Source organism: Apodemus sylvaticus, chromosome 13 (assembly GCF_947179515.1).
Source record: "Apodemus sylvaticus chromosome 13, mApoSyl1.1, whole genome shotgun sequence".
Lineage (NCBI taxonomy): Eukaryota > Metazoa > Chordata > Mammalia > Rodentia > Muridae > Apodemus > Apodemus sylvaticus.
The window spans coordinates 42,965,719-42,984,788 of NC_067484.1; the positions used below are offsets into that span (position 1 = coordinate 42,965,719).

Genomic DNA, 19,070 nt, shown 5'->3' on the forward strand with positions numbered 1-19,070 from the left:
TGGTGGATGGGGGGGGGGTGGGGCTGAGAGGAGCAGGAGTAGACTTTTGGGAAGGCCATGTGAGAAAAGGTGCAATTGGACACCGGAAGACTTCTTCCTACTTCAGGGTCCATCAGGATCTCTGGCATGCTCTCGCCATTGCTAGTTGCTAGTAGACAATCAAATGGGTGTGTATGGCACCAGGGGACAGACGGCTACCAGGTGGCAGTGTTTGAAAGAGCCCGTGTTTCCCCAGGCCTAGTTCTCTGGGTTAAGCCCCCTTTTCTTATACTTTTAACACATTTTAACCAAACTTAGCTATGATTTAGAGGGGATTACAGAATTGTGTTAAATATAGTAGCACACAAGAAGCAGCTTTAAAAGGTTGTGTGTAGAGTTTAGAGAGTTGGCATATCACACTGGGGGAATCTGCCACTCTTTTTTTAAGACAGTGTTTACAGAGATGGACCCAGTCTTAATGCAACTCCTTGGGGGCGTTGGTCATTACTTACTACGCTCATTTGTAGTATAACTCTACCCTGTGCTGAACATTGGTCTTGCATGAGCTCTCTCAAGTTTCCTTGCAACCCAGTGGGTGTGATGGCCATTTCCATCCCCATTTCTTAGATTCTGATCCTGATGTTAGCTGTCATTGACTTAGGTTGCCATGTAGCATGGATTGGTAGAGCCAGGACTTGAACCCAGGACTCCTGTGCGCAATACCCTAGTTACACCCCTCCAGCTGCTTTGCCCAGGAGCTTCTGCCCCACAGCAGACAGGCCCATGGAATGATTTGCAGTCCTCTACCTTACAAGCTTCATTGGCTGAAGAAATTATGGCTTTGGTGTGGATCAGTGACCTGAGAAATTGCTCAGGAGAAGGTGATCTTTTTGTCTAACTATTGAGGCAGGGTGTGTGGGTCTTGTAATCCCAGAACTAGGGGAGCAGGAGAGTCCACAGATCGAAGCCAGGTTACTCTGCTTAAGGTAGCTACTAGCCCTGTCTCAACAAATACTAAATTAACTGTAATGTATTCTTTAAGGTCCTGCTTATGGGCATGGTGTGTGTGCTCTGTGTGTAAAACCATGACATATACGAGGAACTGAAACCTCCTCAGGAACATTTCCAGCAGGCATTGCCTGGTCGAAATTACTGACCATATTCTCTGAACGTTCCGCTCTGTTTTAGTCTCCTGGGGTAGGTGATTCTCTTGTGAATTTCCTACTGCCATGTGTTCTTCTCCGCTGTCCTGGTTGACATCTGAGCTAGCTCATTGTTCTTGCCCAAAAAGTGCGACACAGGTTTCCCTAGAACTGAGTGGGTTGATCTAGGGAGCCTTCTTGCTGGAAGGGTCCATGATGGCCTCAGGCGAAGTGTGGAGACGCAGACACACGGAGCTGCATGTGGCCGACGGGAGCAATCCAGGCTCCTTGAAGGCTCCATTTCCATTCATCATTTGAGCTAATGGAAATTCAGACTCTTCTCTAAGCTCCTAAGTATTAGTAAATAAGAGGAATGCTTTTTAAAAATATCAAATCGGCCAAATAAAACACTCAGGGAGTGGCCATTAATTCCTCTCCCGAAAACCTTCTTTCCATTTGGTGACCTGTAGGGAGGAAGGCCTGCTGAAGGCCACGTGGGTGGTCTTGGTGCCCCGCCTCTGCAGAACTCAAGGCTGTGGGGGAGAACAGGGGCGGGCGGTTCTTCTGGAAAAAGCAGGTATGGGTTGCATGAGGAAAAGAGAGAATTCTTCACTTGTGTCAATCAAAGATTTGCATATTTGAGTTCATATTACCTACCAGGTGTTAAGGCCTTTAGACTATTATCATTTTATGAGTAAGTTCATATTTATAGTCAAAGTTTCTAAACCTTCACTTCCTTGTTTTAAATCTTTTTTTTTTTTTTTTTGAATTTTGGTTTTTCCAAGACAGGGTTTCTCTGTATAGCCCTGGCTGTCCTGGAGCTCACTCTGTAGACCAGGCTGGCCTCGAACTCAGAAATCCCTCTGCTTCTGCCTCCCAGAGTGCTGGGATTACAGGCATGCACAGTCACCACCACTACCACCACCACCACCACCACCACCACCACCACCACCACCACCTGGCCCTTGTTTTAAATCTTGTTGGATGGGACTTCTATCTTATCAGTAACTCAGCTTTGGTCATTACATTTGGATTATGATCATGAAAATAAGCATGATTAGCTTATTTGGACGCCTTTGTTGCTAAGAAACCCAAATTCTTGAGGAATTTGGACTTAGGGTTGAGAGCGTCTTATAGTGATAAGAGGATAGACTAGTCAGCGCCAGGCCCTGGGGCTTGGACCCCAGCAGCAGCTCCACAACAACAATTTCAAAAGGAAATTTGAGTTTTGAAATTATATAAGTATCACAAATACTATGGGGTGTGTCCGAGATCTGTCTCTAAGAGGGGTTGTGTAGAAATGGGTATTTAATGCAGAAACAGGTGTGATAAGGTCTGTTAGCAACGTTAGAAGGCTGAAGAATCCATTTTCCAAAATGAGGAAAGTGGATTTTAGAGAGGTTAAGGGATTAGGGAGGGTCGCAGACTAATTAGCGGCAGGTCTGGAGCCAAAGTCGTGGTGGGAGCACTCACTGCACCCAGAAAGGTCAGGCTCCTTGTCATTCTGCCCTGGCCTTCCGAATCTGCTGCTCCCTTGGACACCTCCCTGCTTTTCTTACACATCACCTCAAGTCGTCTTTGTTCTCAACATTAGTGTGGGCTGTGAATCAGGCCACCTGAGGCTATTTTTGGAAGTGTTCCATATTTGTTCCTTTACCATTAAACCATCGCCTCGCAGTTTTTAAGTTTGTAGTGTGATTCTGATCTCACACAGTTTTTAATCTGCAATAAAAGCTATAGTTAGGATTGTGTCCCCTCCCCCCTCTATTTCCTTCTGCAGAACCCTGTTCCTCTTTATCAGGCCCCATTTTAAACAGCAGCTTGCTATGCGAACTTTGGTCCTCATCAGGCAGCAGTAACTCAAAGGCATAAATCACCTTATCTAAGACTTGGCCCTGCTGAGGGCTTTTCTTTTTGGGACTCTGCAATCCGGGACCAGGAATGCAGAACAATAAAAAGTACGGTGCAAAAGAAGTTTTATGGTGGCCTTGAGAGCAGGAAATTAAGTTTCTTTAACATGCAGATGGGTGAAGGGCTGTTCTCTGGCATCTAGAAGAGTCTCAGAGGAAGGAGGGATGTCAGTTTATTATAATCATTTTAGGTAGGATGCAAATCGTAGAGGGTCCTCTGGTCATTCCATTCAGGAGCCAGCACAGACAACTGCCTCTGCCCTTTAAGGAGCACAATTTCTCATCTGACTCTATTGAAATACTTTTCCCCCCTTGCAACAAAAACTATGTAATATTACATCTGTAGCCAAAGACGGCAAAGTAGACTTTATGAATCAAGATGGGGTTTTACTAGGTCAGCCATCTGCCTGTCCTCCTTACCACTTACTGTCTGCTAACCCAACTGATGGTGAATGCAAGATGTCAGCCCGCACATCTCCATCCGCCATCGTCTGCACAGTGCACAGGTAACCCTCAGCCCCAGTGTACAGGTGTGTTTTCCTCGCCATCTTTTTCTCAACCAGTGACCTATTTCCAAGGTCAAATCAAAGCCATTCAGCGGAGGTCCTAGCGGTTGTCACAGGAGCCAGACAAATGGCTGGCAATCTGTCTAGAACATACGCAGGCTTTGTTTTCATCTCAGCTGGGCATCTCAACTCTGAGGAGGGCACCTCTGCTGCCTTTCTAGGGGCGCCAAGGGGACATTCTTGGAGAGCTAGGCCTTGTAGTTGGCTGCCGTTCCCATTCCTCTTGGATTTTGAGACGGGGCTGCCAAGCTTTGGTCAACCTTTTCCGTTGCCTCGATAAGAGGAACCACCGAAGGCTTTGTGGTTTGGAGCACTCAGGTTATGTTGATGCGAGGCCCACGCAGTTATTTATCCTCTTTATGAATTCCCGCTAAACTTCACGCTAGAACACTTAATTAGGAATTGGTTCTTAACACAGGCTAATATTCAGTTTATGTGCTTCAGTGTGTATAATCAAGTTATAAATTTTATGTATTCAGCAGAGTAAGTTAATATATTTTAGTAGTGATTTAATTCATTATGCTTCATAAAGTACTCTGAGAATAATTGCAGTCCATCTCCTTTATTTAAATGTCCAATAACGTAGATATTGTTGTTTATTAGTATTTATCAGAGTTTTCTCCTTTAGATAATGTTATAATTTTGAAAATGAGGTTCCTGTATGAATGGGAAGTAGTGTTGATTTTACAAAACATTTTTCATTCACATTTCCACCTACTAAGAGGTTGTCCGCTGGTGAATTTAGTAAGGCCTGCTTCTCATTCAGGAAGCTAGCGCTGCCCTCTTCACCTTCCCGGACATAAAAACACAAAACGTTCATTTCTGTTCGGCTTATATTTTGGCACCATGAAAGCACTCAAAGCCTATGGTAATTGCAAATGGATTGTAGAATGATGATCTGTTCTAGAAGCCATGTAAACAGATTGCATTACAGAGAACTCCCAGAATGCATCACCCCTGCAGTAAGCCTGTCTGTCTTTCAGGTTGACCCCCTGTTTACAGTGCCGGCACCACCGCCGCCGATTGCCAGCAGTCTCGCACCTCAGATTCCGCCCTCCTACTTTCCCCCATCTTCATCCAATATTGCAGCACCAGTCGAACAGCTTTTGGTTCGGACTCGGTCCGTGGGTGTCAATACGTGTGAAGTTGGAGTAGTGACAGAGCCAGAGTGTCTTGGGCCCTGTGAACCTGGGACCAGTGTCAATTTGGAAGGGATCGTGTGGCATGAAACAGAAGAAGGTAAATATCATTTATTTTTATTTATCTCCCTCTGCCCTCTTCTCCATGATGTGCCTCTGTCCATCTGTGAGGGGAATTTATTTTCCTTGTGGTTTGAGAGGACAGAAAGGTGGTTTGTAGGTTCTCTAACACTTGGGTTAAATAATGATGCCTAGCCGTCCTGTGTTCCTAGCTGCCTTTACCTTAAAGATGAGTCAGAGCCTTAAAAAGGCTTCTTCATACTAAGGATTAACATGGACTCTCTGTGAGAATTGGGGTCAGGAGCAACTTTCTCCTAAAAGATATTTAGGAGACAGAGCTCAAGTTCATTTTATTTGTGGTATGACAGCTAATTTGTCTGTTTCTGTGTTGTGGGGTCTTATATTTATCTATCTACCTACTGAATCAAACAGTGCCCCTTGCAAATAGCCAGGGCTGTCGTCATGATGCAGCTGGGGCTGGTTGGTGCTCAGAGCTAATGAAGCTGAGGTTAAAGGTTTAAGGCCCAGTTGAGCCAGCCATCTCTTTTGTGTCCCCAGACAGAACCTTTCTTGCCCCTTAACTCAGCAAGCCATTTGGCACGCGCAGTCTATCAGTCACCCGGGAAACCCGGCCCTGGGAAACTGGTTGCATCTATCATCGCCGTTGGGAATATAAGTCGGAGTACCAGCCTTGTAGATAGTCCAGATCAGGTCGCCATGTCTCATAGCACACGTCATGGGGTATTTCAAGTGGCATGCATCATAAACAGGCCAGAAGATACTGAAAAGCAACTCCCAGAGACAGAAAGCAGCCCGCACACCAGTTGTTTCAAGAGGACCCTTGGAAAATGAGCATGAGGAAGCCTTCTCTCCTTTAAGCTAGGTTGGTCAAGGGTAAAAGAGATGGATAACAGCTACAAATACGTGGGCATCTGTGAGAAGACTCAGGACAAAGCTGAGCAGGACAAGAAGGGGCTGAGACTCCATCACTAGTTGGGTTTGTCTGAATTAAGAAGGAAAAAGGGGGAGGCAAACTTCAAGGAGGAAGATAGAATATATGCAGTGGAGACTTGGACACGTCTCTCTGAGGGCTTTACTGCTGCGCAGAAGTAGTAGCTCTGACTGTTTTAAGAAAAAAAAAACGAAAACTGGAGAAATCTTTGAATTCCACTCTAACATTATATGTATTTTTGTATGTTTTGTTTCTTGATAAATAATTTGAAAACAAAGATTGCAGCTGGTGCCAGTGATGAAGCAAAACGTATCAACTATATAGTAAAAGGGAGTGAAAAATAGTTATGGAATTAGCTCTTGTTTGTTTAGATAGAAGTGATACCTAAGCTTTAATTTGATTTTAGATTTTTTTTTTCCATCTTCTCTATCATTGCAATTTAGTTTGGGTTTGTTGGCAGTCCGAAAAGCCAATTAATGCAACACCTTGAGAACATAGGGCTGGGAGGCGACTCGAGAGCAGAGAAATTTTTCTTATCCTGCCTGTTTAGGATGAACTTCTAAGACCAAGGGCCAGTGATATGGAATTCTCCCCTCAGGTTGTACGGTTTTCCTCCCTAGGGTTCTCCTTGTAGAACAGAAGGGATTCAGGCTGATCCTTCCTCTGGTGTAAAGAGAATCAAGACACACACACACACACACAAAATCCAAGTTAATTAGTTATATAAAGATTCTCAGCAACAAGGGAGAAAAAGATTTGAAGAAAACATGAGCTAACTTCTGTAAACTCGAAATTGAGATTTCTTGGAAAATTTACTCATTAAAATGAGTCGCTGTCTTCCTGTTTCTTAATGGGCTCATTGCTTGTCATGATTTTATTTATGTAAGTGTGGAATAGGACTGTCTTCCTGCGGTGTAACCTCACTGGGTGGTAGATGTTATAAAATTAGCCACAAGCTTTCTGGGACAGTTTGGGTTATTTTTCAGTTTGCCTAGAAGTCTGTTTAGCTTTGACTTTTAACCTTGGCCTCTAATAAAAGTGGATTATTTGGAGCAGGGGATATTGAGGGGTTGTGCTGAATAGCCAAAGCAGTGCATACATTGAAGCAGAATCCAGATGCTCTGGTCCTATGTTTAAAGAACTTGAAAATTTTGTTTTGATAGTATACAAATAATAAAAAACCATAGCACTTCCACCCTAGCCTCTAAAAAATGATTTTTGATTAATATATATATATATAGAGAGAGAGAGAGCTGCTTTTTTTTTTTTGAGACAGTTTCAGTCTGTATTGGAGGCTGGTGTTGAATTTATGATCTACTGGCCTCTGCCCTTCTGAGTGTTGGGATTCCAAGCATGTGCTACCATGCTAGTTGATGTCCAGAATTTTATAGAACTGGTTTTCTGTGCCTCCAGTCGGCCGTCTCTGTGGGTGTCTCTTCACCGGCTCATGGTGGCCACAGAAGCCAAGGCATAGACACGACCATGGGCCGGCCCAGTCTCCTTACTGCCTCGTGGCACACGCAGAGGCTTCCTGTGTTGGTCTAAGCAGCTACGGCCACTCACAGACTTATTTTTGCTGAACAAACTAGATTTCTGGCTTTTGTAGAATGTAAGAACTCATCTTTATGGAGGCCTGAGTCCTAAGATGTGTATTTAATACACACCCATTTTCAAGAAGAGTACATTTGCTTTGTTTCTTTCTCGGTACAGTGTGCTTAAAGCCTTGGCCCCACTTGAAAAAAAATGAAACTCAATGGACTATTTCTCCTTTTCAGGAAAAGCAAAGACATTTGGAGGCGATTATTTTACATAGCTCAGAGGGGAGGAGCTTGGGGGCTGAGGGAAGAGAAAGGTATAAAAAGATGCAGTAAGTTGTCCAGTGAAGTTTGACAAAAGAAACAACTGCTTATTCTCATATTTATAACACTGTCAGGTGCCTGGGACCAAAGGCCTGTAAATTGAGTTGAGTCAATTTCATTCCTACTATCATAGGGAGTGTTTCATACACACATACACACACACACACACACACACACACCAAACACAATTTGATAATGTGGAGGTCATATGGAAGTCGTATGTGCCTATGTTTTAATTTGATTGTGCATTTGAATCTCAAGAATTCATAGTTACAGTCTTCACGGGATATTGGGTATTTTTTTTGCAGCCTCTTGGAGTTGGTAGGGATAGAGGCCGGACTGGACATTGACTTAAGTATTTAGCTGCCTCCTGAATTCGGAAACTCTCATTAGGGTTGGTTTCCTTCAGTTTAGTCTTTGCTTCTCCAGTTACAGCTTGTAAGTGAAATTCTAGTTGTTCAAGAACCAAGTTGTGCATGGAAATAAAGTGTTAATAGTGAAGTTGCTTCTGGAAAAAATTAGCAGGCTTCGGACTGTGCTTAATAGGAGAGAAAACCTACTGCTACATGTGGGCGTTTGCTTACACTACTCTGATCTTTCTCCTCTAAGATGAACGTTTAGGAGCCATGATGGATTGTATGAAATGACTCACAGATGTTGGAAGAATTTCACGACATTTGGGACACACATGCCTAAAATATAAGAGTTTGTTTGAAAATTTGCTCTTAAAAATGGGGGGAAATAACTTGGTGGATTCAGGACTCTGTAAATACATGTGTTGAGCTTGGCTTTAGGAGTCTTGAGTGTGTTTTCTTTAGCATTTTGTTTAAATGGGAGATTTTCAACAGTTTTTTATTCATTTTTAATTATGTGCACGGGAGTGTATCTGTTGGCAGGTACACATAAGCACAGGTGCCTGAGGAGGTCCAAAGAGGGTTTGTGTTCCCAGAGCTGGAGTTACAGGTGGCTGTATTGCAGGGCTCGCTGGATATGGATGCTGGCACCTGAACACTTGACCGATAAGCCAGCTCTCTAGCCCCTCAATCGTATTTCTTATTGGGCCTTTTTTGGTTAGGTGGCCACATATGGGAGGTAAAACTTGCTTCAGCTATGCCCACTGTGTATCCCTATAACAGCCCTTCCCCTCCCCTTTCCATAATGATTAACTAAGTAAAGCCAAGGGAAAAAAGGAACACTGGCATTTGCCAATGACGGCCTCTTGAACACCTACAGGGCCTGAGTCTGCAGCACTGTGCTGTTGAACCACTGAGAAAAGAATGGATGCCTTTCAGACTCATACTACCCTAGGCACCCAGTCGGGCTGAGTTGGCGTGGCATCCAAAAGTGACTGGGGGAGCATGGGAGAGAAAAGGAGAGAGAGAGATGCTAGGTCCTTTACAAGTTCCTTGATCCTTTCCCTTTAAGGGAATTTACATATATTCATTGTCTCAAGTACCCAAGCATAAAATGGACTAGGGACACTTTCCTTTGCCCAGTGGTTCGTAAGTCTACCAAGATGCTGAAGGATGGGGAGGCAAGCATAATTGTTCAGTTAGTAGTGAGGGATATGGGAAGACTTGAACATCCAGATGAACTTGAGAGGATTTGAAGAACAGTCCCCAGGAACAACCAAGTGACACCACCCTTCCTAATATCGTGGGAGGCGCCTTACTGTTGAGTTCTCAAATGAGCCAGCTACTATAGGTTTATTTCTTGGGAGTTTCTGCTGAATTACTTTTGAAACAGTCCAAAACCCAATAGTAATGGTACTGTAGCATCTCTGCTGGAGAAGGTGGTTCTCACTTGCAGTTCCAGCAATCCATAGATGGAGAGAAAGGATGTGAGCTTGAGGCCAGCTTGGGCTCCAGAGAGTCCCTGTTTACAAATAAGCAGGCAAACAACCAACCAACTTTGCTTAGATCATCAATGGGAAATTTCCTAGGAGACAGCGGAATGAATACCAGTGTCTCACTGAGTGTGACTGTAATAAGACAGAATCATGTAGAAAGGAAGAATGCCATCTAGGAATTCCTTCACCTGGTGTTCTGTGCCTTTGCTTTCCAGTGGGGCGGGGCTAAGGAAGTGATTGTTTTAAAGGTAATTAACTGGAGAAATAATGACTCTTTTTGTTTAAAACCACTGGAGATGTTTGTAAATTCTGCTTCTCTTGAATCTTCAAAGTCATAAATGTGTAGTGCAGTAAGTTTCAAGATAACTCATTAAAAGGTAAATGGTCTGCATAATTGAGGCTAGTCTACAATATAGTGTTATGATTCTTATTCTGCAGTATTTGCTTACTGATCCCACCACTTCAAACAGAACATTTCTTTTAAAATTCTGATTAATTTGAGAAGCAATTTCAGAGTAATCCGGGCTTACACTGTGTTTTCTGTGACTAGGCATGGAGTTTGGGCGATGCTTTGCTGTGTGAGAAACTGTTATTAAGGTCCATAGCTGTGTTGTTATGAACTTGTCTGTGATTCGCAGGGCCATGAAACGACACTGTTGTCTTGCCTACTTTATTGTCCGTTCCCATTACTGCTAACCACGTAGTCACTGGAAGCATTGAGCTAGCCAGTGGCTGGAGCTGGTGTCCAGTGCTCAGTAGAAATTCATGAGCTCATTTATTTGTCAAGAATAAATAGTACTTTAATTACTACACTGGTATGAAAAAGTGTCTAGCCTTGATTCTCAACCGACCCCCATTGAGGTTTCGAGGGACTGAAGGAAGTATTTATTGTAATTTGTCCCACTGCGTACACTAGCCATGAACTTTCCCATAGCCTTCTTTGCCCGACTTACAGGGACGTGGCAGTGAGAGTGCAGATGGTCCGTTGAAAGCCACCATCACCGGTGGCGGAGCAGTGCAAAGCTCGTATCTTCCAGAATTGCACATTCGTGTGAAAAGGAAACACACATCAAAAACCAAAGCGTGTGTTCACCAGACACAAACCATGTCCTCACTTCTGGTTATTCTGAGTTCTGGGCTGTTTCTTTTTTTGAGAGAATCTTTCTAAGTTGTCCTAGGACCAAGCCATCCTCCTGCTTCAGCTAAGCAGCCGGAGTTTCAAGTGCAAACCACCGTGCTCATCCAACATCTTTAAATTAAGAAAAGATTTGCAATAACAACCGAGTGCTGGGAAGTGCAGTTAACGCTGTTCTGCTGAAGTAATGTACGTGGGCACGCTGTGGACACGGTGAGCGTAGGGACTGTGTGTTCTGTTGGAAAGCCCAGCACAGCACCTTTCCTGTTATCAAGATGCATAACAAGCTGCTTTCAAGTAGGACTCACTTCATTGTTTTAGATCAACATTTACTTTTTGGTTGTCTCTATCCAGTCTTTGGTGGTGACCCCGCGTGTTAAGTAATGAAGCAGAAGGAAGCCTTGAACTCACTTCATAAAGACATTTTAAACCCTTTTTGTTCCTTTGTCTCAAAGACAAACTTCTATATTTGAATACAGAGCTTCAAGCACTTAAAAGTAAATTTTTGTAGGACTTAGGTATGAGAAAAGATGAAAGTTGTTTTGTAAGGTGTGTATGTGTGTGTGTGTTTGTGTATGTGTGTGTGTGTGTAGCCCACACGCAACTGAACTTTTTCCCTTTTTTCCCTAAAAGAAGGAATTTATAAAGACATTTTGGAGGAGTCTTGATGTTTCAGTGACTTTGAACTGAAGATACATTTATAATTATAAGATGGAAATGAACTCACCATTTGAAAGAATAGCTACTGACCCATCTAGATTGACATCAATTGAAGCATTTCATTGATCTCCCTTCCTTCCTTCCTTCCTTCCTTCCTTCCTTCCTTCCTTCCTTCCTTCCTTCCTTCCTTCCTTCCTTCCCTCCCTTTCCTTCCTTCTTTCCTCCTCCTCTTCTTCTTGTTCTAATTTTTGTTGCTTTATTGAAATGTAATTGACACAATATGCAATCTGTCCATTAAAGTGTGATCATCGCTTTTTCCCTGCATTAGAGTTAGGGAAACATTATGACACCCGAAAAAAGGTTTTCATCACCCCAAATGAAAGCCAGGACCTTTTTCCTCATGCAATGACTTTTTCATTTTAGTTCTTGACTCTTTGCTGGTTTATGGGTGAACTTGTGTGGTTTGGGGTAAGACAAAAGGTTGGTTCGCTAAGCACTTCCTTTATACCTGAGCATTCACCCGGGACTAATTTTACTTAAACCAAAGAAAGCTCCTTGTCACCACCTTCCAACAGCTGTGGAACTCAGTTGACATGTGCCAGGTAGCACACCTGGTGAGAGGCAGAGCCTGAATGTGAACTCTTTGCATTTAGACTCCTAGACCCTTGTTCTTTGTAACACCTCCTCTCCCTTCTGAAGTTCTACTTTCCTTTCCTTGGAGTTCTGTGTTTCCCAAGGTCCTGGGTGGAAAGAGGGGGTGAGTATGGTGTGGGAGTTGGAGACTGAGTTTGAAATGTGAAGTGATAAGAGTTTCTTTGTGAGTCTGATTTTGGCCGTCGTTCTCAAATGTCAGCTAGGCTGATGTGTACACACTGCCCCTTTCAGCCCCACTGTCCTGCAAGCTACTGACGTGTGCGCCCACCTCTCTTTCAGTGTTGGAGTCTCTAGGCTTGAATAGAACAACCCCAAACACACAGATTTGTTGACTGTTGAAAAAATTCATGGAGCAATGTGATACCCACTAGATCCTTCTGTGAGTTGGAGTCATAGAGTTTTTCCAGCCAGGAATATGCTATTTTTGAATTATGTCTGGTCTGGACAATGAAAAATAGCTACAAAAATACCTTATTGTTGATTTTTTAAAAAAAAAATCTATTGAAAAATCAGAGTTAAAAAAATAATTTAACTTCTAACCTTGCTATTTTACTTTCCTAAACAGAAGCAAAAAAAAAATATTATCAAGATTATATATTTAGGAAGAGTGACTTAGTTCAGAAGTTAGGGGAACTTGCCTGGAAGCCTTAAGATCTGGGTTCCATCCCCAGGAACCACATGGTGGAAGGAAAAGCCTGATTCTTGCAATTTGTCTTCTAACCTCCACATTCAAGTCACGGCATGCCCATCCTCCCACAAACACACAACACACATACAAAATAAACAAATGCAATAATTTATTCTTTCATTATTACCCTAAAAATGTTTTTTTTTCAATTTTCTGATTATAAAATGACCATAAATGAAATTCTGGATGGGTTCACATCGGGCCATTTGGGAAGAAAGACAAAAATGTATAAAAATCTATAATCATACTCAGGTGATTCTTAGTATGTCAGTTAACATTTTTAGCTTGTTAAGACTGTTAGGATATCATACATGGCAGGATTCACTTCTCTTTTAGAGTTGCATAATATTCTACATGCACACACTATTTCACGTTCATTATCCACACTCCATCAAGAGACATTTCCACATCATGACACAGTAAGGAAAAAGGGTGTGTGTGTGTGTGTGTGTGTGTGTGAGTAGTATGTGTGTGTGTGCTCACACATGTGGGCACGTGTGTGCGTGCACATATGCACACCAAAACACCCTGAGATCCTGATTTCAGTGGTATGGGGTAGGTATCTAAAATGTGAATGCTATCTTTTGATTTCTATATAATAGCTGCTATTCTGGCAGGCCTAGCAGCGTATGCCTATGAAGGCAGCTCGCTCTCATTTGATTTACATTTTCCGGATGGTTAGTGGTGTTGGGCACCTTTTCATGGACTTGTTAGCCATTTGTTCATGCTTTTTGAAGAAATGCACACTCACTCCTTTTGATGATTCTGGGAAACACTGTCGATCAGAGGTTTTTACTCCAGATCTGAAGGCTCCTGCGTTCTTCCTTTGCTGGTCTGATAGAGGCTTCACAGCAGCTCTCTTCCAACCCTGCCACTGCCTTTTCTCCCCATCAGCGCCCCTTGCTTTGAGGGCTTTATGTACCTAGCTTTATGCAGTCCCACTAAACTGTTTTGCTCTTTGCTTCCCACTGGCTTAAGGTTTTCCTAAGCATTCAAAGGAATAGCTGAGCTCAGATACTAGACACACTTTCTAGGACAAATGTTTAATAACATGTTCATTTAAAAAAAAAAAAATCTCTGTCAGACTGCCTTGCCAAGTGACTGGGCTATTTCTGGATTCTCATCAGGGATGAATAAAAGCTCCTGTTACTCCGCACCCTCTAGAATTTAGTGGTCTCCAGTTCTGAGTTTTGACCCATGGAGGGAGCATCATGTTTTGTGACGCTCCTGTTCACCTAGAGGATGCTGGGCTAGAGCCTGCCTCATGCTCATAGTCACCATTCGTCTGTCTTCTGTGATGGTTTGTGTCTGCTAACATGGCTGGGCCATTTGAAACAGGCCTTTGCTTTCTTACTATTTGATTTGAAGAGCTCTTTGCCTATAGTAGATAACAAATACTCTCTCTGTGCAGAGCTTGTATTGTACTCTTCTGACAATTGTTCTGTCTCTCTCTCTCCCCCCTCCCTCCCTTCCTCTTCCAATTCATCCGGATTTTCTTCTATCTTTCAGTTTTATAGTTTTGCACTTCCATTGAGGCCTGTCGTCCATCTTGAATATTGTTGCGGAGGTTATGAGATTTGTGTCTAGATGCTTTCGTACACAGTTGATGTAGCCCCTTTGAGTATCTGTTGCCTTTGTTCCTTTGTCAAAGATCAGTTTACTGTATTGACCTATGTCTATGCCCAGGTGCTATTATGCTAGAATTGCCTTTATTCATTTCTGCCAAATACACATATGAGCTCTCAGGCATGCCATGGGGCCCATGTGGAGTTCAGAAGACAATATGTGTGAGTTGTCTCTTCCCCGGTGGGTGACTCGGGGTAGAATTCAGGTTGTCAAGCTTGGTGGCAAGCTCCTTTAACTGCTGAACCATCTGGGCAGCCTTGTGTTTTAAAAGTTAAATTCCACTTGTGTCTGACTGAGGGGGATGGGAGGAGGTGACTGTCTTTTGTGCCCCATGCCTTGGCACATTGTTGCCTCCACATTGCTCTGTTGAATGTTGACATCCCTCCTTCCCTCCCTCCCTCCCTCCCTCCCTCCCTCCCTCCCTCCCTCCCTCCCTCCCTCCCTCCCATTCATATAGCTGGACATTGTGACCTACACATTTAATCTTAACTCAGGAGGCAGAGGCAGGCAGATCTCTGAGTTCAAGGCCAGCCTGATCTACAGAGTGAGTTCCATAGCAGCCAGAGTTACACAGAGAAGAGAAACCCCATGTCAAAAAACCAAAAATGTGTTTTTGTGTCTTAGAGAGAGAGATTTAAATATTTTCTCTTTTTATTTTTAAAAATTATTTTAACACACACACACACACAAATTCTCTTCCTGTTCTTTGTTTGGGTTTAGGGACAGATGCTGTGCTTGCTCTGGTGGTTTTTTTGTTTTGTTTTGTTTTGTTTGGCAGCCATATTGTTACAGTACCTTGAGTGTAGGAGACACAATCTTACAGCAGGCCTCTTGATGCTCTGGCTCTTACACTTTCTTGAGTGTGTAACATGGCTGATCTCAGCATTTGAGAGTCTGGAACAGGAGGTTCATGAATTCAAGCCTATGCTATACTATAAGACTATATTTCAGACAGGAAGGCACCTTTTGCTTTCTAAGAAGCATTTTTAGTTGGTATAGAATAGTCTGTAGAATAGATATAATTAGTTTAATTAACATTTCTTCAGTGCTTATTCACATTGGTTCCAAGTTTTAAATGAATGTGTAAGTTCATAGGATGACACATCTTTATATAAAGGGAGATTCTTGTAGATTTGGAATCAAAGTACTGGTGTAGGTTTTCAAGAAACTGGATTGCTAAGTCTATAAAAACTGTGATGTACCAGGACACAAGGTTTGACTCCTTTTTGGAAGCGACTGGACCAGTGTGGACGCCTGGATGGAAGAATGTGAGTACTTTTCTCCCCCAACTCAGCTTTGGACCCCCTTCCTTTTAATAACAAAGGGGAGTCAGCTCCAAGTTCTGTGTCTAGCTTGTGATGCTGATGTCCAGACTCTGGGCTCTGCCTCAGTAGAGGCCTTTTTTCGCCATCATAGAAAGGTTTGGCTTTGGCCTCTGTGTCTATATAGAATGGCGTTCATAATACCCCATCCCCATGGAAAGGGATGGAAGTTAAAAGGGGGTGTTAAACACCAGAGATTCAAACCCACAGTGAAGAAATGTTAGTTCATCATCTAGTTTTCGACACCCCAACCACTTGGGCTTGTCTTCCTAACGTCTCTTTGTCAGCTCTGTTAAATGTGCGGAAGCAAGGACAGGATACTCATAGACAACTCTTTGAGTGTCATAAACTGTTCATAATACATCATTTGTTACCGGCATAGTCAAGCAATATACAGATTTCTCTCTGGCACATCTATGCCCTGCCTTGCCCCTCTGCCTGCCTCCTTAGCTTCCTTTCAGAGTGTCTCCTCCCTTAGCAGTTAGAACTATCAGTGTACTTTTTACCACTAATATGACCAAAGTACTCCCACACGTCCTTCTCCAGCATTCCTGGTTAAAAAAAAAAAAAAAGCTTGGCTGGTATTTCCTTGGCAAAGAGAAAATAAACCATAATACAGGAGAAGGCATATCCTAGGTTCCAGATAGCCATTCTCAGCAAAGAAAATTGCAGGAATTAGGCTCAGGGGCACAATTGCAGACTATCTAGTAGAGCCTGACACCCATTCAGGAGGCTCAAGAGAGGAGCAGATAAAAAGTGCAGCGAGGTACGCAAACCCCTGATTGCTCGTTTGATAACTTCTTATAACCTAATGGTAAATTGAACAGTCACATGCATGCTTCTATTTGTTGTTTTTTTTTTTTCTTCATAACTAAGCCTCCCAACTAAATAAGTATCTGAGGTACTTTTGTGGCATTTCTGTCTCTGAAAGGTGGCTCCTGATACTACATGACATAGGGCATGCTTGGTAGGTCTGTGCCCTTAAACACTTTTGTTAGGGAAGTGAGGGCCACTTTATTGTGACAGTTTGAGTCTACCAATCCCCTGCCAAGCTCACACTTTGAGCAATTGGTTCCCTGATGGTGGTTTCATTTGGGGAAGGCACAGAACCTTTGAAACATAGTTGGCAGATGTGAGGAGCCACTAGGTCTGAGATTTGGAAGGCTATGCCTCGCCACAGGTTTGGTCTAATGCTCTTCTTCCTGGTTGGGATACCATGAGAGGAGCCACAAGCTCTCACTGCTGAGAATGTTGTCAGGCCTCTACCCGCCCCCCTCGATGGACTGAAATCCCCCTAAACAGTGAGTCAAAACAAATCCTTCCAGATTAAAAGTGGCTTCCTTTGGGCATATCGTTATAGCAATGAGAAAACTAGCACACACACACCAAGCTTTATCCATGTAGGTAGGCCTCATGCCCTTAATGTAGAAGGCTCCCACAACAAAGCTAATTCTTTTTATATATAACATTTTATTTAATTTTTTACTATTGTACATACATAGCTTTTGATCAAATTTACACACACGCCTTCCTCCCAGATTCACCCCTTCCAGCTTCGTGTTTTCTGTCCCCTCCCCCACCCCACTTTCTTCCTAAAACTCACTGAATCCAATTTGTAAGACCATTCTGCATATCCAGTATTTACATTACAGCTCACAACCATAGTAGAATTTCAGTTCTGAAGTAGCAACAGAAACAGTTCTATGGATGGGGGTCACCGAAGCGTGAGGAACTGTATTAAAAGGTCACAACCTTAGGAAGTTTGGGAACCAATGCGCGTAGACTCCTGGGCATGGCCGTTCATTGGAGTATGACCATTCACCAGATGCCAGACTCTTTAAGCAAACTGACTCTTCTTCCCCCAGCTGTCAGTAGCCCTTCAGGTAGGCGTGGATGCTCACGTGCCCCTACCCCCCTACCTTAAAGGTACTGCTGACTATTGATCTTATACAGATCTGATCCAGGCAATCAGAGATGCTTCCATTGATGGCAGCAGCAACCTCCTCATTTCCAGAAGACACCCTTGACCCAATCCCCCCAACCTCCAGCTGTTACAAGTTTTCCACCCCTACTCCCTATGATGGTCCCCAAATCTTGGAGGGAAGACCATTCTAGCAGAATAGCAGAACATATTCATAAAGTGACTGCTGGCAGTATTTTTTCCAGACTCTCTCATTCCTAACTAAAGTAATTAATCTTCTCTGGTTGTGAGTGTGTGGATGAATATAACTAGTTTTTTTAAAACTGCCAAAAAAGCAAATAAACACTTTCCTGTCTGTTAAGGTTTTGGCTGAAACATGGGAATTCAGTTTGGCTTAGAGAGAGAAATGTTTTTTAAATTTAATATTCACTAAATATTTTTACAAAATACCCCAAATGTAGTTTTCAGCTATGTACGTCATAACAAGAAAAATAAAAACAACGACCCACTTTCCTTTCCTTGGAGAAGGAGCACCACATGCTCCCCTAGGCTGGCGGGAGGCTTGGATCCTGCCAGCTCTTCAGAAGCTCCCATGGACATCTGCAGCTTGTATTTCCCTGTGTAGACCTCCACTGACAGACAACGAACTTTTGAAGTCACTCAAGTCAAGAGAACTGGCTAAGAACATTGACCATGTCTTGTTTTACTGGTGTAATAGCAGAGGGCTACTTGTCTACCAAGATCTGACAAAGGCAGCTTTCCCGTGGGTTCCTCAGCTTCCAGAAGAGAGACCCTCACTTCTGAGAATATGAAAGTAAGCCTATCCCCCCGAGTACTGGAAGTTAGGCTCTTCTTAGCAACACCTCTCCTGTATCTGTATGGGATGATTTCTTGTCCTAACAGATGCATGGGAGGAGATACTCGTGCTGGGTAGAAAGAACAGGGTCAGCTGCCTTGGCTTGATGTTCTTGGAACCTGTCACCAAGGTGGCTGCAGTAAGATGACTGTGTGAGAGGTGAGAGGTGTCTTCCTTTCAATAGATGTTTGTGTACTCAAGCACAGAGGATCTTCTAGATAGGAAAGCATCAGAGGCACAGGCTACTCTCTGCAGATCCTGTTTGATAGGAAGACTGGTAGAGAGTGTATCTGCTAGGGAGGGTTTTGTTGTTTTTGTTGGTGGTAGTGTTTGTTTTGTTTTTAGTTTTGAACTGATAGTGAGACTTGGAGAATAAGGGGTCCATTTTCCAAGAAACAATGTTATGACCTACTTAAAATATTGACTGACATGAATCTTCAGAGACTTAAGAGAAGAGTATTGCCTCAAACACTCAGTTGGTTATTTGAAAATTCTTGAAGTGTACACCTTCCAAGAGATCTCATTTTATGTCTTGCTTGTGGATTAACTCTTTTCTTGAAATAAATACTGTCAGGTGGTCCAGCCCCCCAACCCCCACCCCGAAGCCTGCAGTTTCTTTAGAGCAGCAGGTTTTCTAAATATGGAATTTCAGCGAAGCATATCATGTATCATGTGTCAGATGCAATTGTTAAGTCTGTGAGACTGATTTAACATCTCCGTCTTTATTTTCTCGCACTGAAGAAAATAAAGCA

At 43.0% G+C, this 19,070-nt stretch overlaps 1 protein-coding gene across 4 annotated transcripts in view; it reads left to right on the top strand.

Moving 5' to 3' along the window:
- Positions 1-19,070, top strand: part of Znf608 (zinc finger protein 608) — a 107,937-nt gene that overhangs the window by 42,033 nt on the left and 46,834 nt on the right. For all 4 annotated transcript variants that reach the window (XM_052155439.1, XM_052155441.1, XM_052155438.1 and 1 more), the window contains exon 3: positions 4,581-4,836. In XM_052155439.1, the coding sequence (XP_052011399.1) occupies positions 4,581-4,836 (256 nt within the window). The remainder of the gene's footprint in view (positions 1-4,580; positions 4,837-19,070) is intronic.